This window comes from Anabas testudineus, chromosome 13 (genome assembly GCF_900324465.2).
Source record: "Anabas testudineus chromosome 13, fAnaTes1.2, whole genome shotgun sequence".
NCBI classification, from domain to species: domain Eukaryota; kingdom Metazoa; phylum Chordata; class Actinopteri; order Anabantiformes; family Anabantidae; genus Anabas; species Anabas testudineus.
Window position 1 is genome coordinate 14542473 of NC_046622.1, and position 14319 is coordinate 14556791.

The 14319-nt window shown below is 42.3% G+C and overlaps 1 protein-coding gene across 1 annotated transcript in view; it reads left to right on the forward strand.

Moving 5' to 3' along the window:
* clpb (caseinolytic mitochondrial matrix peptidase chaperone subunit B) overlaps positions 1-14319 on the forward strand; it is a 29468-nt gene that overhangs the window by 13093 nt on the left and 2056 nt on the right. The window contains exons 6-14 of the mRNA XM_026340764.1: positions 4179-4276; positions 6657-6771; positions 10443-10520; positions 11888-11943; positions 12402-12446; positions 12836-12997; positions 13098-13254; positions 13386-13459; positions 13618-13737. Coding sequence (XP_026196549.1) covers positions 4179-4276; positions 6657-6771; positions 10443-10520; positions 11888-11943; positions 12402-12446; positions 12836-12997; positions 13098-13254; positions 13386-13459; positions 13618-13737 — 905 coding nt within the window. The remainder of the gene's footprint in view (positions 1-4178; positions 4277-6656; positions 6772-10442; positions 10521-11887; positions 11944-12401; positions 12447-12835; positions 12998-13097; positions 13255-13385; positions 13460-13617; positions 13738-14319) is intronic.

Sequence of the window (14319 nt, forward strand, 5' to 3'; positions counted from 1 at the left end):
GTAAACTAGTTTCTGGATAGCAACGTTACATTTTTACATCGTGGTCAAACAAGCTGAGGCTCTAACGTGGCTCCTTTTTCTGCTTTTCTTTGTCCTGACCAGATGTTATTGGGTTGATTTTTTTTTTTTCCCCATCCCTCCTCTACGCACTGTCTCAGCTAAACCAGGGTGTGTTATCATTATTGTAAGGCTCTGTACAGCTCCATCTATTTTTAATATCAAGGATTTTAATATATATTGTTATTGGACATGTCAGTGATCAGGTTTTGTTTCATTTTTAACTCATTTTACATTTTACTCAGTGAAGTATAGAAGTAAAAATCAAGTCTCTACTACATCAACTGTGGTATTTTGAACATCCTCTGAAGTCTTATTGTACTTTAGACTGCTGTGACACACCAAGCCAACAACAGAATTAGAGATTACTAGACCAACTCTTGCCATGTCACTTTCATCTGGTCCAAAAAGTGTCACTAGAAAATATCAGTTTGTACCAGCAGGTGGCGGTATTCTGGAGTCATTAATGTAAAAGAGAAAATGAAAGCTTAAACTTTAGCTAAGTAAACTGTAAACTAAACAGCACTTAGCAGCATTTACTTACAGTTTTTACAACAGTCTTGCACATCACAGACAGTTTGTTAAGAATACATTGAGAACATGTCTTACAAGAAGTTGGAAACAGCACTGGGGTCTATTTCTCCTCAACTGACTGTCCTATCGGTGTGTTACATCCCGTACATCCTACTTTTATGCGATAACTTTGCTCCTCACGCATAACATTTATGGATTTCAGGAAGTAAACAACTTATTTAAGCACAGAAATTATTACTTAAGGAGTAGCAGCCGTACCCCAACACAGGCCTCATTTTGCTCTGTCTTTAGAGCTAAAGGCAAAATTGCCTCCATCAGCTTTACAAAAGCTTTCCATGTATCATCATCTTAACGCTCCTACCCCCGAGTCATATAAACAGTATTACAAAGCTCATTTGAAATTGATCACTTGTTCATACCCCCTCTCAATTCACCCCCATTACACTCGCACCTGTCGTTGACTCAGCACCACCAGCGCACTCGCACTCACAGACCCTCGGGGCAGAATATCCCCCTCAGTTTCCAGGCGAGGAGCCCTTAAACAAACTAGGCCTAGTTGAACTATGACCTCCGCACAGAACATGCCCTTGGGGTAACTCTGCAACTACAGGATATGTGTGAGTCAATGTGTGTGTGTGTGTGTGTATCTTTGTGCCTCCATTTTATTAATTAAAACCCATATATGCTCATGTCTGCACTTATCCCTCTGATATGCTTCTGCTCTGTACACGTGTTTTTGAATCTTAACACGGGCGACATTGTAGTTGTTGCTTTTTAGGCTGATGGATTTTTAAATAGAAAACCATTCACTTTTTGGCTCAACCATCACTATACAGACACTGAAACACACACACCAGCTAGTATTAATGTCTTGTTTATATTTATGATGGATGGTGCATCCAAAGACGTGTCTGTCTGTCTCTCCTGTCCCACCCCTGTATATGTAAGCACTCTGTACACTTAAACAAATCACCTCGTCTAACTCGATCAGATGTTCTGCAGACGCATTTTTGAATTAAAAAGGTAAGAAATTTCACAAAGCAGGGACATTTGTTTTAAGATGATCAGATTAAAGACAGGCCGGGTTGTTGCTCGCTTGACTGGACTGTTGCTGGGTTGGCGCCACTGTCACAGCCAATAACGATCATGACGGCTCTCTCAATCAGACACACTTTTCTGTCCATGTGCATGTGGGATTTCGTGTAAATAGGCGCATAATTAAAGACCTTTATGCAATTTTTTCAATGCATTTGATTATTCTCAACAAAGCTTGCGTCATTTCGACCATCTATTTCTTGAACGCATTTGCTCTTTGTGGCCCATCCGTCTTTTTTTACATCATCACAAAAAAATCTTATTAAGTGCCACAGCTACGGGATATCTATGTGGATTTGGGTGTGTGGGTCCCTTTTCCTTCCTGTTTGCGTACCTTGAATGTGTTTCTGTGTGTATCCTATAGCTTGTTATTTCCCCTGTGTTTGTGTGCATCCATGTTACTCCACTAGACGTGGGTTTGCTCTTTTGGCCTCAGCCGGCCCTTGAGTCACATCTCCATCCATCACAGTCTCCAGGCCCACCCTGGGGCCGCTGCTCGGGCTTCAGTCCCTCACCCTACCTGCAGACACACTCTAGTTTCTCCCCAGGCTCCACATCAGGCCTGTGGCCAGGGGCACTCGGTAATGGACGGCTCTGTAGGTGGTAGGAGGCCAGAAGAGACACACATGCTCACACCCCACACAATGCAGATACAAGGACACACACACACACACACACAAAGACCAGCAGGGACTCTATCCCACCAGCTGCAGTGAAAGAGAGGGAGGAGGAAATAGGAAAGAGGAGGGGACTCCTAATAGGCATAACTAAAGCACTTCTAATGAAGGGATCCTGTGTATGCAAGTGTGTGTTCATGTGTGTGTGTGTGTGTGTGTGTGTGCGCGTGTGTGTGTGCGTGTGTGAGTGTCGTTAGTGTTGATCCTGTTATGAAGTGCTGTGGCCCAGAGGGTTGGCCTGATATTAAAGCCCTAAATGATGCTATTTATTATGTCCAGCATGTGTGTGTGGTTACTTTATTGCTTTCCTCCCTCATGTTTTTGGTGGGCGGGTTGGGGGTGGGGGGGCTTAGTGGTGTATTATTTTTGGGATCGATAACTTTGTGAGTAGGTTACAAAATTTAGGGGTTTATCGATAATCATCCCAGTGATTATTAGTCTCTGCGGTCGGTCATCAGAGTAGTAGCAACAACCAGTGCTGTATTGATTACACACAGTTTTTAGTGAGAGAAGCCTCCAATGAGTTTTCTGGTTCTTCGTGCACAGTTCAACACCGTGCACACACTGAACAGATGGTTCTGCTGTAATTGAATTCAACATTTTTAAATTGGCAAAAATAAGCTAAAAGGGTAGAGTGAGGACCATAATATACTCCTCATAGACCTAATTCAAATATATCTTCTTGAGGTATTGACAATTTGTGACTGACAATTTGGCGGTTATTTATTTTAATTATCTTATATTCTTTTAACAGAGATTTAAATGTATTTTCAGCCGACATTAAAATGAAGCATTTCATGTCGCTCCAATGGGTTTGTGCTGTTTTTCTTACAATTCCTCTCTTGAGTGTCATTAATGTCTTAAATTACATTAAGGCTTCAGACTGAATTATCAAAGTCTGTTACACACTGTTGTTCATCACTGGGATGGAGCACTGAAGTTACTGGGTTACCAATTTTTATGAATTCAGAGCACAAAGCTGGAGTATTTGTTTTCTGTAAATATAGTTAGAGAAACAAGGGCTAGTTATACTTTGCACCAATTTTCATCTCTTGAGTTTTTGATATTTGATTCAGGATCCTTACCTGCAGGCGGCCTGCCGGATGTGTTGGTTGCTTTCTTCTTATTTCTTACAAAACAAGTTCTCTCCAATTGATAGCTGATCTCTGAAAGAAACATAAAAATTATTGCTATTTAATTTCATGTTCTTTGTTCGTGTGGAGGCACGTGTGAGTTGGTGACTCTCGCTTGAGAGCGGGCTCACAGGTCAGGGCAGAAGGCACTGCTAACCACCGTCTCTGACAAGCCCACCGCTGTCCAGCTCTGGCACACTCTCCACGTGCTGTGACTTTTTTTTTTTTTTCTCTTTTAACATAATTCATTTAACAAAATTATTCCCTCCCTTTGTCCCCTCCCGCTGTGTGGAAGTGTGTGCCTGTGTGCATCAATGGCCCCCAACCTGCATCAACCTGCAGTGTGTATGGACCATATAATAGTCCAGGGTGGTGGTGTGCGGGTGTAGAGGTCAGAGTGTGTGATATTGACAGCCGGTGCAGATATGTAACCCCCTACAGGGTCATTGCAGTGAGGCAACAGGGTCATGCAGTTAGTCTCAGTGACCCCTGAACCCATGTGACCCCTTACCCCCATCTTTACTATTGATCAATGTTTCGAACTTCCAGATGAGGTGGCAGAACAAAGACAACAAAGACACTAAAAAGAAAGTGTTGACTTTTTAGTTAGTTGAACCAGTTTATGTTTTCCACATGCTGTTTATTTGTGTTTTATATTTTCTTTGTTTTCACTTGCATACAGGTGCCAACCCCCTGCAGACAAATGCTTTGGGACACACAGCACGGGCCTATGCTAAGGAAGGAGAAGTGGGCACGGTACTGCAGGAGTGGGAGGGCAAGGTATGACACACTGATCGTATTCAATCAGACACACGCTCATGGGCTTCCATACAGTTGTGCAAGCAATTAAAACAACATCACTTTCCATGCACACAGATGCTTCAATACAGTTATGTTTCCTGTGCCCTGGCCTGAATGACTCAGCACAGTTCACTCAGCAGACATCTGTATCATTTGCTTGCCGTCATGCACACAGACACATAGTCCACAGGAGGTTTGTGTCACTGTGGTGACTGAGTGACAGGTGCTGTAGATTATTTGAGATGTGAAAGCTGGTAGAGGTTAACTGGGGTTAAAAACCTGCTAAAGCTGGATTATACAAAAAAAGTAGCACACTCTGATATTTGGTCAGAGTGCCTTTAGCTTTGATTACAGCACGCATTCACCCTGGCTTCGCAAGATCTTGTATCAATGATGGGAGAATCGAACCGCTGCACAAAGTCTTCTCCAGCACGTCCCAAAGATTCTCAATGGGGTTAAAGTCTGGACTCTGTGGTGGCCAATTCATGTGTATAAAATAATGTGTCATGCTCCCTGAACCACTTTTTCACAATTTGACCCTGATGAATCCTGGAATTGTTATCTTGGAATATGACTGTGATATCAGGGAAGAAAAAATCCACTGATGGAATAACCTGGTCATTAAGTATATTCAGGTCGTCAGCTGAACTCAGTCTTTGGGTACATAATGTTACTGAAACTAGACCTGACCAACTGCAGCAACCCCAGATCATAGCACTGCCCCCACAGACTTGTACAGTAGGCACTAGTCATGATGGGCGCATCACTTCACCCGCCTCTCTTCTTTCTCTGATGCACCCATCACTCTGGAACAGGGTAAATCTGAACTCATCAGACCACATGACCTTCTTCTATTGAACAGTGCTTAACCCAGTTTTATTTGCTTCATTAACCTCCTTAGATGTTTTCTTTGCTTGATTCATGCCAATAATTTGACTCTTCTGAAACAGATTAACATCTTTTCCACGACAAAAAGTCATGGTTGTTTAAGAAATGAGAAGCTACTCACTGCATCAGTTAAATAACTTGATGTCAGCTGAATAATCCATGCAGTAATTATCCAATGGGAGGCTCTTAGCTATTTGCTTAGTTAAATCCAGGTGGTGATGGTGACAGTGTATATAAGTATGATATAAATTTTATCAAAGAATAGATATGGTGTGTAATATGGTTTTGACATTGTGATACAAAGTTGTTTAACTATTGTTTTTCTCTGTTCTTAAAGGTCGTTTTAACTTGAAAGTCGTCCTTACTTGAATGATAATAAATCACTATGTACAACAAATTCTCAAAAATGGGCACTGAAGTTAAATTAATTAGTAATTCATGCACGTATCAGTCCGACCGTTCAAGTGGCTGTTGTTATCATTGCTTTAAAATTCTCATCACTGTGAGCAGATGAGCTAAAAGTCTTCTTCCAAAAGCACAACACAGAAAGTCATTAAAAATGCATTAAGAACTTCTCTCAAAGTGTGAAAGAAGTCAGCACTCCTTTTTCTAATGCTTTGCAACATAGCTAATATTTTCTTTAGATATAAATATGTGAAAATGTGATTAAAAGTGGGTAAGTTGAGGAAAGGGCAGTCCTGAAGTTTTGGGTTTGACTGGATAAAGCTGCAGAAACAGCTGACTGAGAGAGTTCATCACTGCCCAGCTGTATATCACAGGTATATAGCTGGAGAAGTGGGTCTGCTGTTTTCTTAAATAAAGTTATCCGTAGTTATCTACCAGCTTGACAGCAGACCAGAGCTAAACAAGATGGAGAGAGAGAATAAACAGCCTGCTTCCACTGCAGGGTGAAAACCTAGAGTCTGAGGAGACAAAGAGGGAGTAGATGAATGAGTCATGGGGTGGCTGGAAGAAAAGGAGAGAGAGAAGAGAGGTGGAAAGAGATTAAGTCAGCAGTAGAGAGGAAATGGGTGTCAGAGAAATGGAGGCAAAGGCAGATAGAGAGGTAGAGTGAGGAGGAAGCCAGGAAACCAAAAGCTGCTGAGAAATGCAAAGAGAAAAGTGTAGTGGAGAGTTTGAGAGGAAGAATTGTTTAAACAATGTTATTTCTTTTCAGTATGTCAAAAAATCCAAAAAACAGAAAGAAGCTCCTGTCTGTGTGTTGCACTGTGGACTCCTCTGCTACAAACCCTTTCTCTTCTTCAGTGTCTCGTAACGAGGAGGAGTTGTGTATCTGGCAGAATTAGCAAAGAGGAAAATGTGATGTTACAGAGAGAGAGGAGTGAGGAGATGCTCACACCTGCTGATCCTGTAAAATCTTCCTACTTCATTTCCCCACCCCGCCAAATGTCTCGCTTATCTTCCTCATCATCTGTTCTCTGTATGTTCTACTTTTATTACCTCCACCCAGTTCCAGGAGGTGCAGGCTCGACGAGAGGCGGAGGAGAGGAGGAGGTTCCCCCTGGAGAAGAGGCTGAAGGAGCACATCATCGGACAGGAGGGGGCCATCAATACTGTGGCCTCAGGTAAACACACATGCTGTATAACACAGACACAATGACCTTAAACTACAAATCGAACACGTGCATATACATACACACTTTTAAACCACAGCCTCATCCTCCTTGTTTCATAGTTTTCTGTGTCTCTCTCTTTTGAGCATGTTTCTGTTCGGTTCTGCCCTCCTCTTCCTCTCTCGCTCTCCTCCCAGCCCTCCAGCAGTAGGCGGGTTCAGACAGACCGGCAGAGGCTGTAATTGGTTAATTGTGATGAATGAGCTGTCTGTCAGGCATACACAGGTGCTGTGTGCGTGTGTGTGTGTTTGTGTGTGACAGCTGAGGAGGCCAGGCTTGGAGCCGCCAGTTAACACGATTACAGAGAGAGGAGACATACTACAGACACTCCTCCCCTCCACTTCTCTCTCTTTCCACTTTGCCTCTTCGGTCTCCTTTCCCCTTTCTCTCCTCTGATTCTCCTTGCACTTTTAACTCTCTACCCCCTGAGCCTCAATCACACCCTTCACTCTTTTCCTCCTCACACTTTGTGGCCTCCATGCCCTCCCATCCATCTCCCTTTCTTTGAACGCAAACCGTCAGGGATGGACAGGAGACAGGCAAAATGATGGAGGCAAGAAGATAAAAACAGATGAGACAAGGGGATAAACAAATGGAGGCAAAGAACAACAAAATAGAGACAGGAAGGGTGATGGGAGACGAAAGCAGAGCAATAGCTGAGAACCAGAAAGCTCGGAGCATTGACAGAAAGACAAAGGGAGTGAGTGTAATGCATGGAGAAGAGGAGGGAAGATGAGTTAGAGCACAATAACCTAGCAGACAGTAAAGAGCTGATATTACACCCGGCATCCATGGAGGCCATGTATTGATCCGTGTGTGTGTGTGTGTGTGTGTGTGTGTGTGTGTGTGTGTGTGTGTGTGTGTGTGTGTGTGTGTGTGTGTGTGTGTGTGTGTGTGTGTGTGTGTGTGTGTGTGTGTGTGTGTGTTCAGAAAGCAACAAGCAATGAAGAAAGGGGCTGTGTGTTACTTTTATGATCTTGGACATTTTCTGTTTAGATTTGTGAAAATAATCAAGTTGCTCCCAAAGCAAGAAACAAACATTAGAATGTGTAATATTTTTGTGAGAGCTAATATTTAGCTGAGTTTATAACCAACAGGAGAAAAGCTTGGATTGTTTCCCCACTCTAGACCTCCTGTAATTAAATGCTTAATCAAAAACTACACGGAACCACAAAATACAAAACATGGCGTTGTCTGAACTAAAAGACAGAGTCGCAGATTTGAGCAGTAGTTACATGTGTTAGTGCAAGAAGAAAGAATCATGGGATTTGTAGTCTTTGGCAGGGTGATAAATGATTGTTGTTATCATGGCAAATTGTCCTGAAAGCCATAGAAGACATCACCCCAGTGATAAAAGAACAGCTTATTGATCTTTAGAGAAGTATTACAGTGAATATATCACACACACACACACACACACAGAAAACGTGCATCTGCAAAGAGTGTTATAAAAACACACTTTATCTGATTTAAAATATGTTTGCTGAGTGTTGTCTGTTTTCATCATAGGTGAGCTGAGCAGAAATCAGCCAGACAAAGAGGGAGTTAGGAGATGGAAAGAGGAAGGGGTTCAGATGCAGGTTATCGCCCTTTCTTTTTTCCCCTGTGTTTCCCGTCGCTCTTACAATAATACCAACCAGAAAAGGACTAATTGTATTAAAACAATTATTAAAATAGCCCATTACAATTTCGTAGAGGCAAAGGCGACATCTTCAGATGGCATGAACAAGATGTTCAGGTTACAGAGAAATCATTCAGAGAAAGAAAGCAAACGTTGTCCCATTAGAAGAGCAATTCAACATTACTTACCTATATTCATTGCTATATGTCAGTAGAAAAAAAAGGAGAGAGAGGCAGAGAGGGAGAGAGACTGGCAAAGAGAAGATGTGACGTGATCGTTGTTGTATCCAAGTTTTGCAGAGAAGGATTAGTAAAAAAGTTTGTTGTTTGTTTACATTTAGTGTGTTGTCACGTCTCTAAAACGGCTGTTTTAACCTGAACTTCTCATGACAAACAGCTGGCCTGCAGCAAGACACACACACACAGTACAAACACACACACACACACACACACACACACACAGGAAGGAGGTTAGATTGATCCAGGTTTAGCTCTCAGGGCTAAGAGTTATTGAAGAGAATCATCCCTCTGTAATCATGTTAGAGCCAACCAGACCTGCCCAGTACACACCGCTCAGAGTGTGTGTGTGCGAGTGTGTGTGCATGCATGCATGTGTGAGAGAAAGCTTTCATTTGTTTTGTGTCTCCTTCCTTTCCCTTCTGTTGTCAGGGTCCTCTGAAAAATGTCAGTGTGTCCTTCTGTCAAAGTCGCTCTCAATCAGCTGAAACACAGAAGGTTACGCTGTCATTCACACAGCCATTGATAAAGCCAGTGGAGCTTTGGAGCCCCTCTTGTCACTACTCATCTCTGTGGCCATCTCTGACACACTCGTTTGTTTCACTCTCTCATTCTCTGTCTCCTTATCTCCATTACTCCTCTCTCTTTCCTCTCTTTATCTCCTTCGATACCCGTGCTCCTCTTTCTTTTCCTTATCCTTGTTCTGTGTCCCTCTCTACCTCTCCTTCTCTTCCTCTGCTCTTCATGATTATCAGCTGTTAGTAGATAATTTCCCACACATGCAGCCTTTTAGCTCCAGCTGTAGCAGAAATGAAATTAAAGCTTTAGTTTTCTCCGCGTTGGCCACAGTTCCCCTGACACTTGTTTAAGCTGCCGTTGATAACTTAAAAAACCAAGAAAAGTGCACCTCTGAGACACATTGTTTAAGCTTGTTGTTGTACATTTGTGTTACTAACCATAAGATATTTATGCTAAGACCTGGTGGGTCTTTACTTTACTTGAGTAGGATGCATCAGAAACACAGGAAGAACATGTAAACTGGACCCAGCTGGCCATTACGTTTGAACCTATGACTCTTTTGTCAAGACACCGATGCTGACCACTGAGCCACTGGCCCCCCGACTTCGTTTGATCCTTTTGGTAAAACGCTGCTCGTATGTCTCAGGTTTTGGCCTCAGCCTCTCAACAGGTCCACATTTGGACGAGTTTGTGCTAGTGTCTGCTTCTTCGTTGAGTGGCCGAAACCACAGCCAAATACACTCTTTACTCCCCTCCTGTCCACCTCATCATCCTGTCTTTGTGTATGTGTGTGTGTGTGTGGTTGCTGGGGTGATGGCAGGGTTGGGTAGGCACTCCTCTTTAAGCAAGCATGTGTGTCTGTGTCTGTGCGTGTGTGAGGCTGCAATCCATGCTAAACTGATTTTGCCATGGCCGCGCCAGGGAGGCTAACAAAATTACTGCTGGCTAATGGCCCCACTGACTGAGGGGGGTGGGCAGGGGCATCGTGGGTAGCTTTCTGGAGGTCTCTCATCTCGCTCTCTTGCTCTGTTTTCTCTCTTCTTTCTCCCTTTTTTCAGCCAAATGTCTCTGACCCTTTTCTCATCCCTGCGCTCTCACTCTTTTATCATAGTTTCTGGGATACCCTCCACCCTCAGGTCAACATGGCTCAGTTGGGCAAAACTTACTCGCAAAGGCAACAAATGCAAACGATTGAATAATAGCCTCCTTTTCTCTCTCTCTCTCTTTCTCTGTGCCGCACTGTGCAGCCATCAGGAGGAAGGAGAATGGTTGGTACGACGAAGAGCATCCTCTCGTATTCCTTTTCCTCGGCTCATCAGGAATCGGTAAACCACTCTCCTCTTTCACACCAGATGCCTTCTCTCTGTTTTGACCTCATGAGGTGACAGCAAAAAGAAAAACTCATCAGTCTCCTCAAAGCAGCTGCCAAAATAAACACAACACTGGAGCAAGTGAAGTCTGATGAATAGACGTAGAGTGTATTTTACATGTGACAAACAAACAAATTCACTGCATAAAACTACCAAAGCATGTCACACTGTAGAATCTCTGAACAGGATCCAGTAAATGAGTTTGTCTCCCGTCTGCTATAATGGACTTTGAAAAGAAACTTGCATTTTTGACTGTTTCTCACATTGACTTATTGAGTTGATTAACTGGGAGAACTTGGATTTGAAGATAAAATTGGGGCTATAAATCAAAACAAACGATGGAGGCACTGAAGAGGTTTTATTGTAAATTATGATGTACTGTTACAGATTAACCACCTGTCAGCGCATTAAAGTCAGCTCCAGCTTTACCAGCTGCCGTTTTTGGTCCATACCAGGTCTCTAGCTATCAAAAGATCTTTGATCCTTATGTTTTATTAATTACAATAAATTACATTTGCACAGCACACCAGTTTTGTCACCTTACATAGTGAACAAAAATGAATACATTCATAAATACAGGTCTGATTATTGTTTTTAATTACTGTATAGATTGGAAGACGGCTTTCCAGAACATTCAGGATATTTTTTTTCTTTTCATTTGTCAGTATTGGTCCATTTCCACTCCACTCTTTCACCCATTGAGGTCTGTGTACACCAGCTGTCAAAAACAGCTGACTGCACTCCCTTGCTGGGAGCAGGGAGACAGAGGGATATTATGGGCCAGATAGATGGCTAAAAAGGAGGGAGATGGTGAAATGACAGGCCAGAGAGATGGATGAAGAAGAGGCAGTGTTCATATTCTCTGTTGCCTTCAGCGACAAACAGTGGCCATGAGACATCAATATTAAACACAGCAACAAGACACAGGCCCCCCCACACACACACATACACACACACACACACACAATCATACCCATATGCATACCAAACACAAGACATCAATATCATATATGAGCATTTATATGCAGAATATTTTACCGACAAACATAATGTGTGCTGCTGGAGAGCCGGATATGATTGAAAACTACGTAGGCACTGGGATTTAGGCCAGCACTTAGTCTTTCGGTCTGAAATGAGTAAGCTTCTTTTCCATACTTGCTGAAATTTCTGAATACTGATGTACGCCAGAAAGGGCAGGGATTGTTTTTATATATAAAAAAAAACAAAATAATGAAATGGGTGCAGGGGGTGTTCCTATTTGAAACTGTATAATTAAATTGAGTCATTGTTTTGTCTGATTGGTTCGATGGCTTGTTTCCTAGGAAAGACAGAATTGGCCAAACAGGTGGCTCGCTACATGCACAAGGACATTAAAAAGGTAAGTTATGTACCGTCAGACACTCACACACACTTCAGACACACCTATATACACCTCTGTTTAAAGCACATACAGATGTGGACAAAAGATGTTTGGCGTGTTTCCACTTAAATATTTATTCTAGATAACACAACAAAAGTATTTACAACTAGTAGATCAGTCAGTTTTCCATTGATGTTTAGTTGGATTAAAGCTCGGGACTCATAGTCAAAGGCTACTTCAAGGTGTCTTTATCTTGTTGGAGGAGCCACAAGCTGCGACTGAGACTGAGCTCTCTGTCACTGGGCAGTATGTTTCCTCTCAGAAAGACTTTATAATGCTCTGATTCATTTTGCTCTCTACAGATTCTGGGCACCTTTTGCCAAATCTAACAGAGCGGTTTCTTATAACGTCCTGAAACACCAATTTACAGTTCTGCAGTTACCTTTTGATGAGGTTAATCTATTGTGTGATTGCAGGGTTTCATTCGTATGGACATGTCTGAGTTCCAGGAGAAACATGAGGTAAGATACCTCACACCTGTTACAAATACACTGAGCATGCTTCACTATATTATTCATTTCAGATGAGCTGATATGTTAAAATAACTCTCACACTCTCGTGCAGAGTCATGGCAATGATGCATTGGATTAATTCAGTGTATGTAATCATAAAGGATGCATGGACCAGCATTAATGTTGTTTTTGCTCTTTTTCTGTGAGGTTTGGTGATGAGCACATTTAATCAGTAGATAAGCTAAATTATATTTTGATGTTTCATAATCAATCAAGTCAAGGATTTGTATTCACTGTGAATATTCAATTGATTTCTGAGAACTTGGCAGTAAAAGTAATCACTGTGGGCTTCGTGTGGTTCTGGTAAAACGTGTTATCATCTTTTCCTTTTCTCTCAGGTGGCAAAGTTTATTGGTTCTCCACCGGGATATGTGGGACATGAGGAAGGAGGTCAGCTAACCAAGTTGTTAAGGGCGTGTCCCAATGCTGTCGTCCTGTTTGATGAAGTGGATAAGGCCCATCCTGATGTTCTTACTATCATGCTGCAGCTCTTTGATGAGGTGTGCGCGCAAACACAAACACGTATAATTACTGTACTGTGCCGTTCACTTTGTACACTTAACATTCATACCTCTGTGATTCCTGCTGTTTCTTTCTCAGGGTCGTCTCACAGATGGTAAGGGGAAGACCATTGAATGTAAAGACGCCATCTTCATCATGACGTCTAACGTTGCAAGTGACGAAATCGCCCAGCACGCACTGCAGCTCCGTCAGGAAGCTGAGGAGGTGAGCCGCAGAAAACTGGCAGACAACCTCGGTGAGTGAAACACAAAAGTATACTCAAAAATACAAACACAATAGACACTATAAACTTCAAATAGTTAGATTTCTGATGAAATGTAAATGTAATAATTACAGTTAATAATGTTAATACTGTGTTTTTCCCAGAGGATGTACAGAAAAGTCATGACATCAAAATCTCCAGACAATTTAAAGAGTCTGTGATTCGACCAATCCTGAAGGTAATAAAATCCACATTGAGTTGGTGTGATTTGGTTCGAGGTTTTGTAGATTAGGTTAGTTTTTTGTTGAACTGTTGCGTTTCTTCTGCAGTTTACTGTAGTTGGACTAAGAGTGCTGGCCGATAGTTGTCATTGTTAATTCTTTGGTTCCTCCACAGGCTCATTTCCGGAGGGACGAGTTTCTCGGACGGATCAATGAAATCGTATACTTCTTGCCGTTCTGTCACTCGGAGCTGCTGCAGCTGGTCAGCAAAGAGCTCACCTTCTGGGCTAAAAAGGTGGGTAACATGGAAGGAGATTTGGCCATTTGGAGGCCTGTCGTCACAGCACCCTACATTTACAACACGGGTGTCCCTCCAGTGGGACCCAAAGGCCTCGGCCATTTTGTCCTGCAGCCACTGAGCTGTGCAGTAACACACACAGATCAATATTATGTGCCACTGCTACTCACTATAATGTAATTACAGTGTTTAACATGTGGAGCCTTCATCAATATTTAATTATTAATATTACAGCCTGTGTCCTGACAGGCAACATGGGCCCTGCAGGCGACTGATAGGGGCCTGACTCATGACTCTCACTGATGTCATTTGTTTTTCCTTTGAATGTCGCTGTGTGTGCTTTCTTGTCTGTGTTTATGTCTGTTGTCTTTCATTTTCAAATGTGCCTGTCTTGTAATGTCTGTATGCAGCAGCAGTATTAACAGCTCATTACTACTGAATCACTCTCTTATATTAAAGAAATTAAATGTTTAGTGCTACCGTTATTGTCTTAATATGGTATTTGTAATATTAGTGTTTATATCTCTGGAGTAAAACAGGGATCTTATTTATTGATGGTGTGTTAATATGACTGACTAA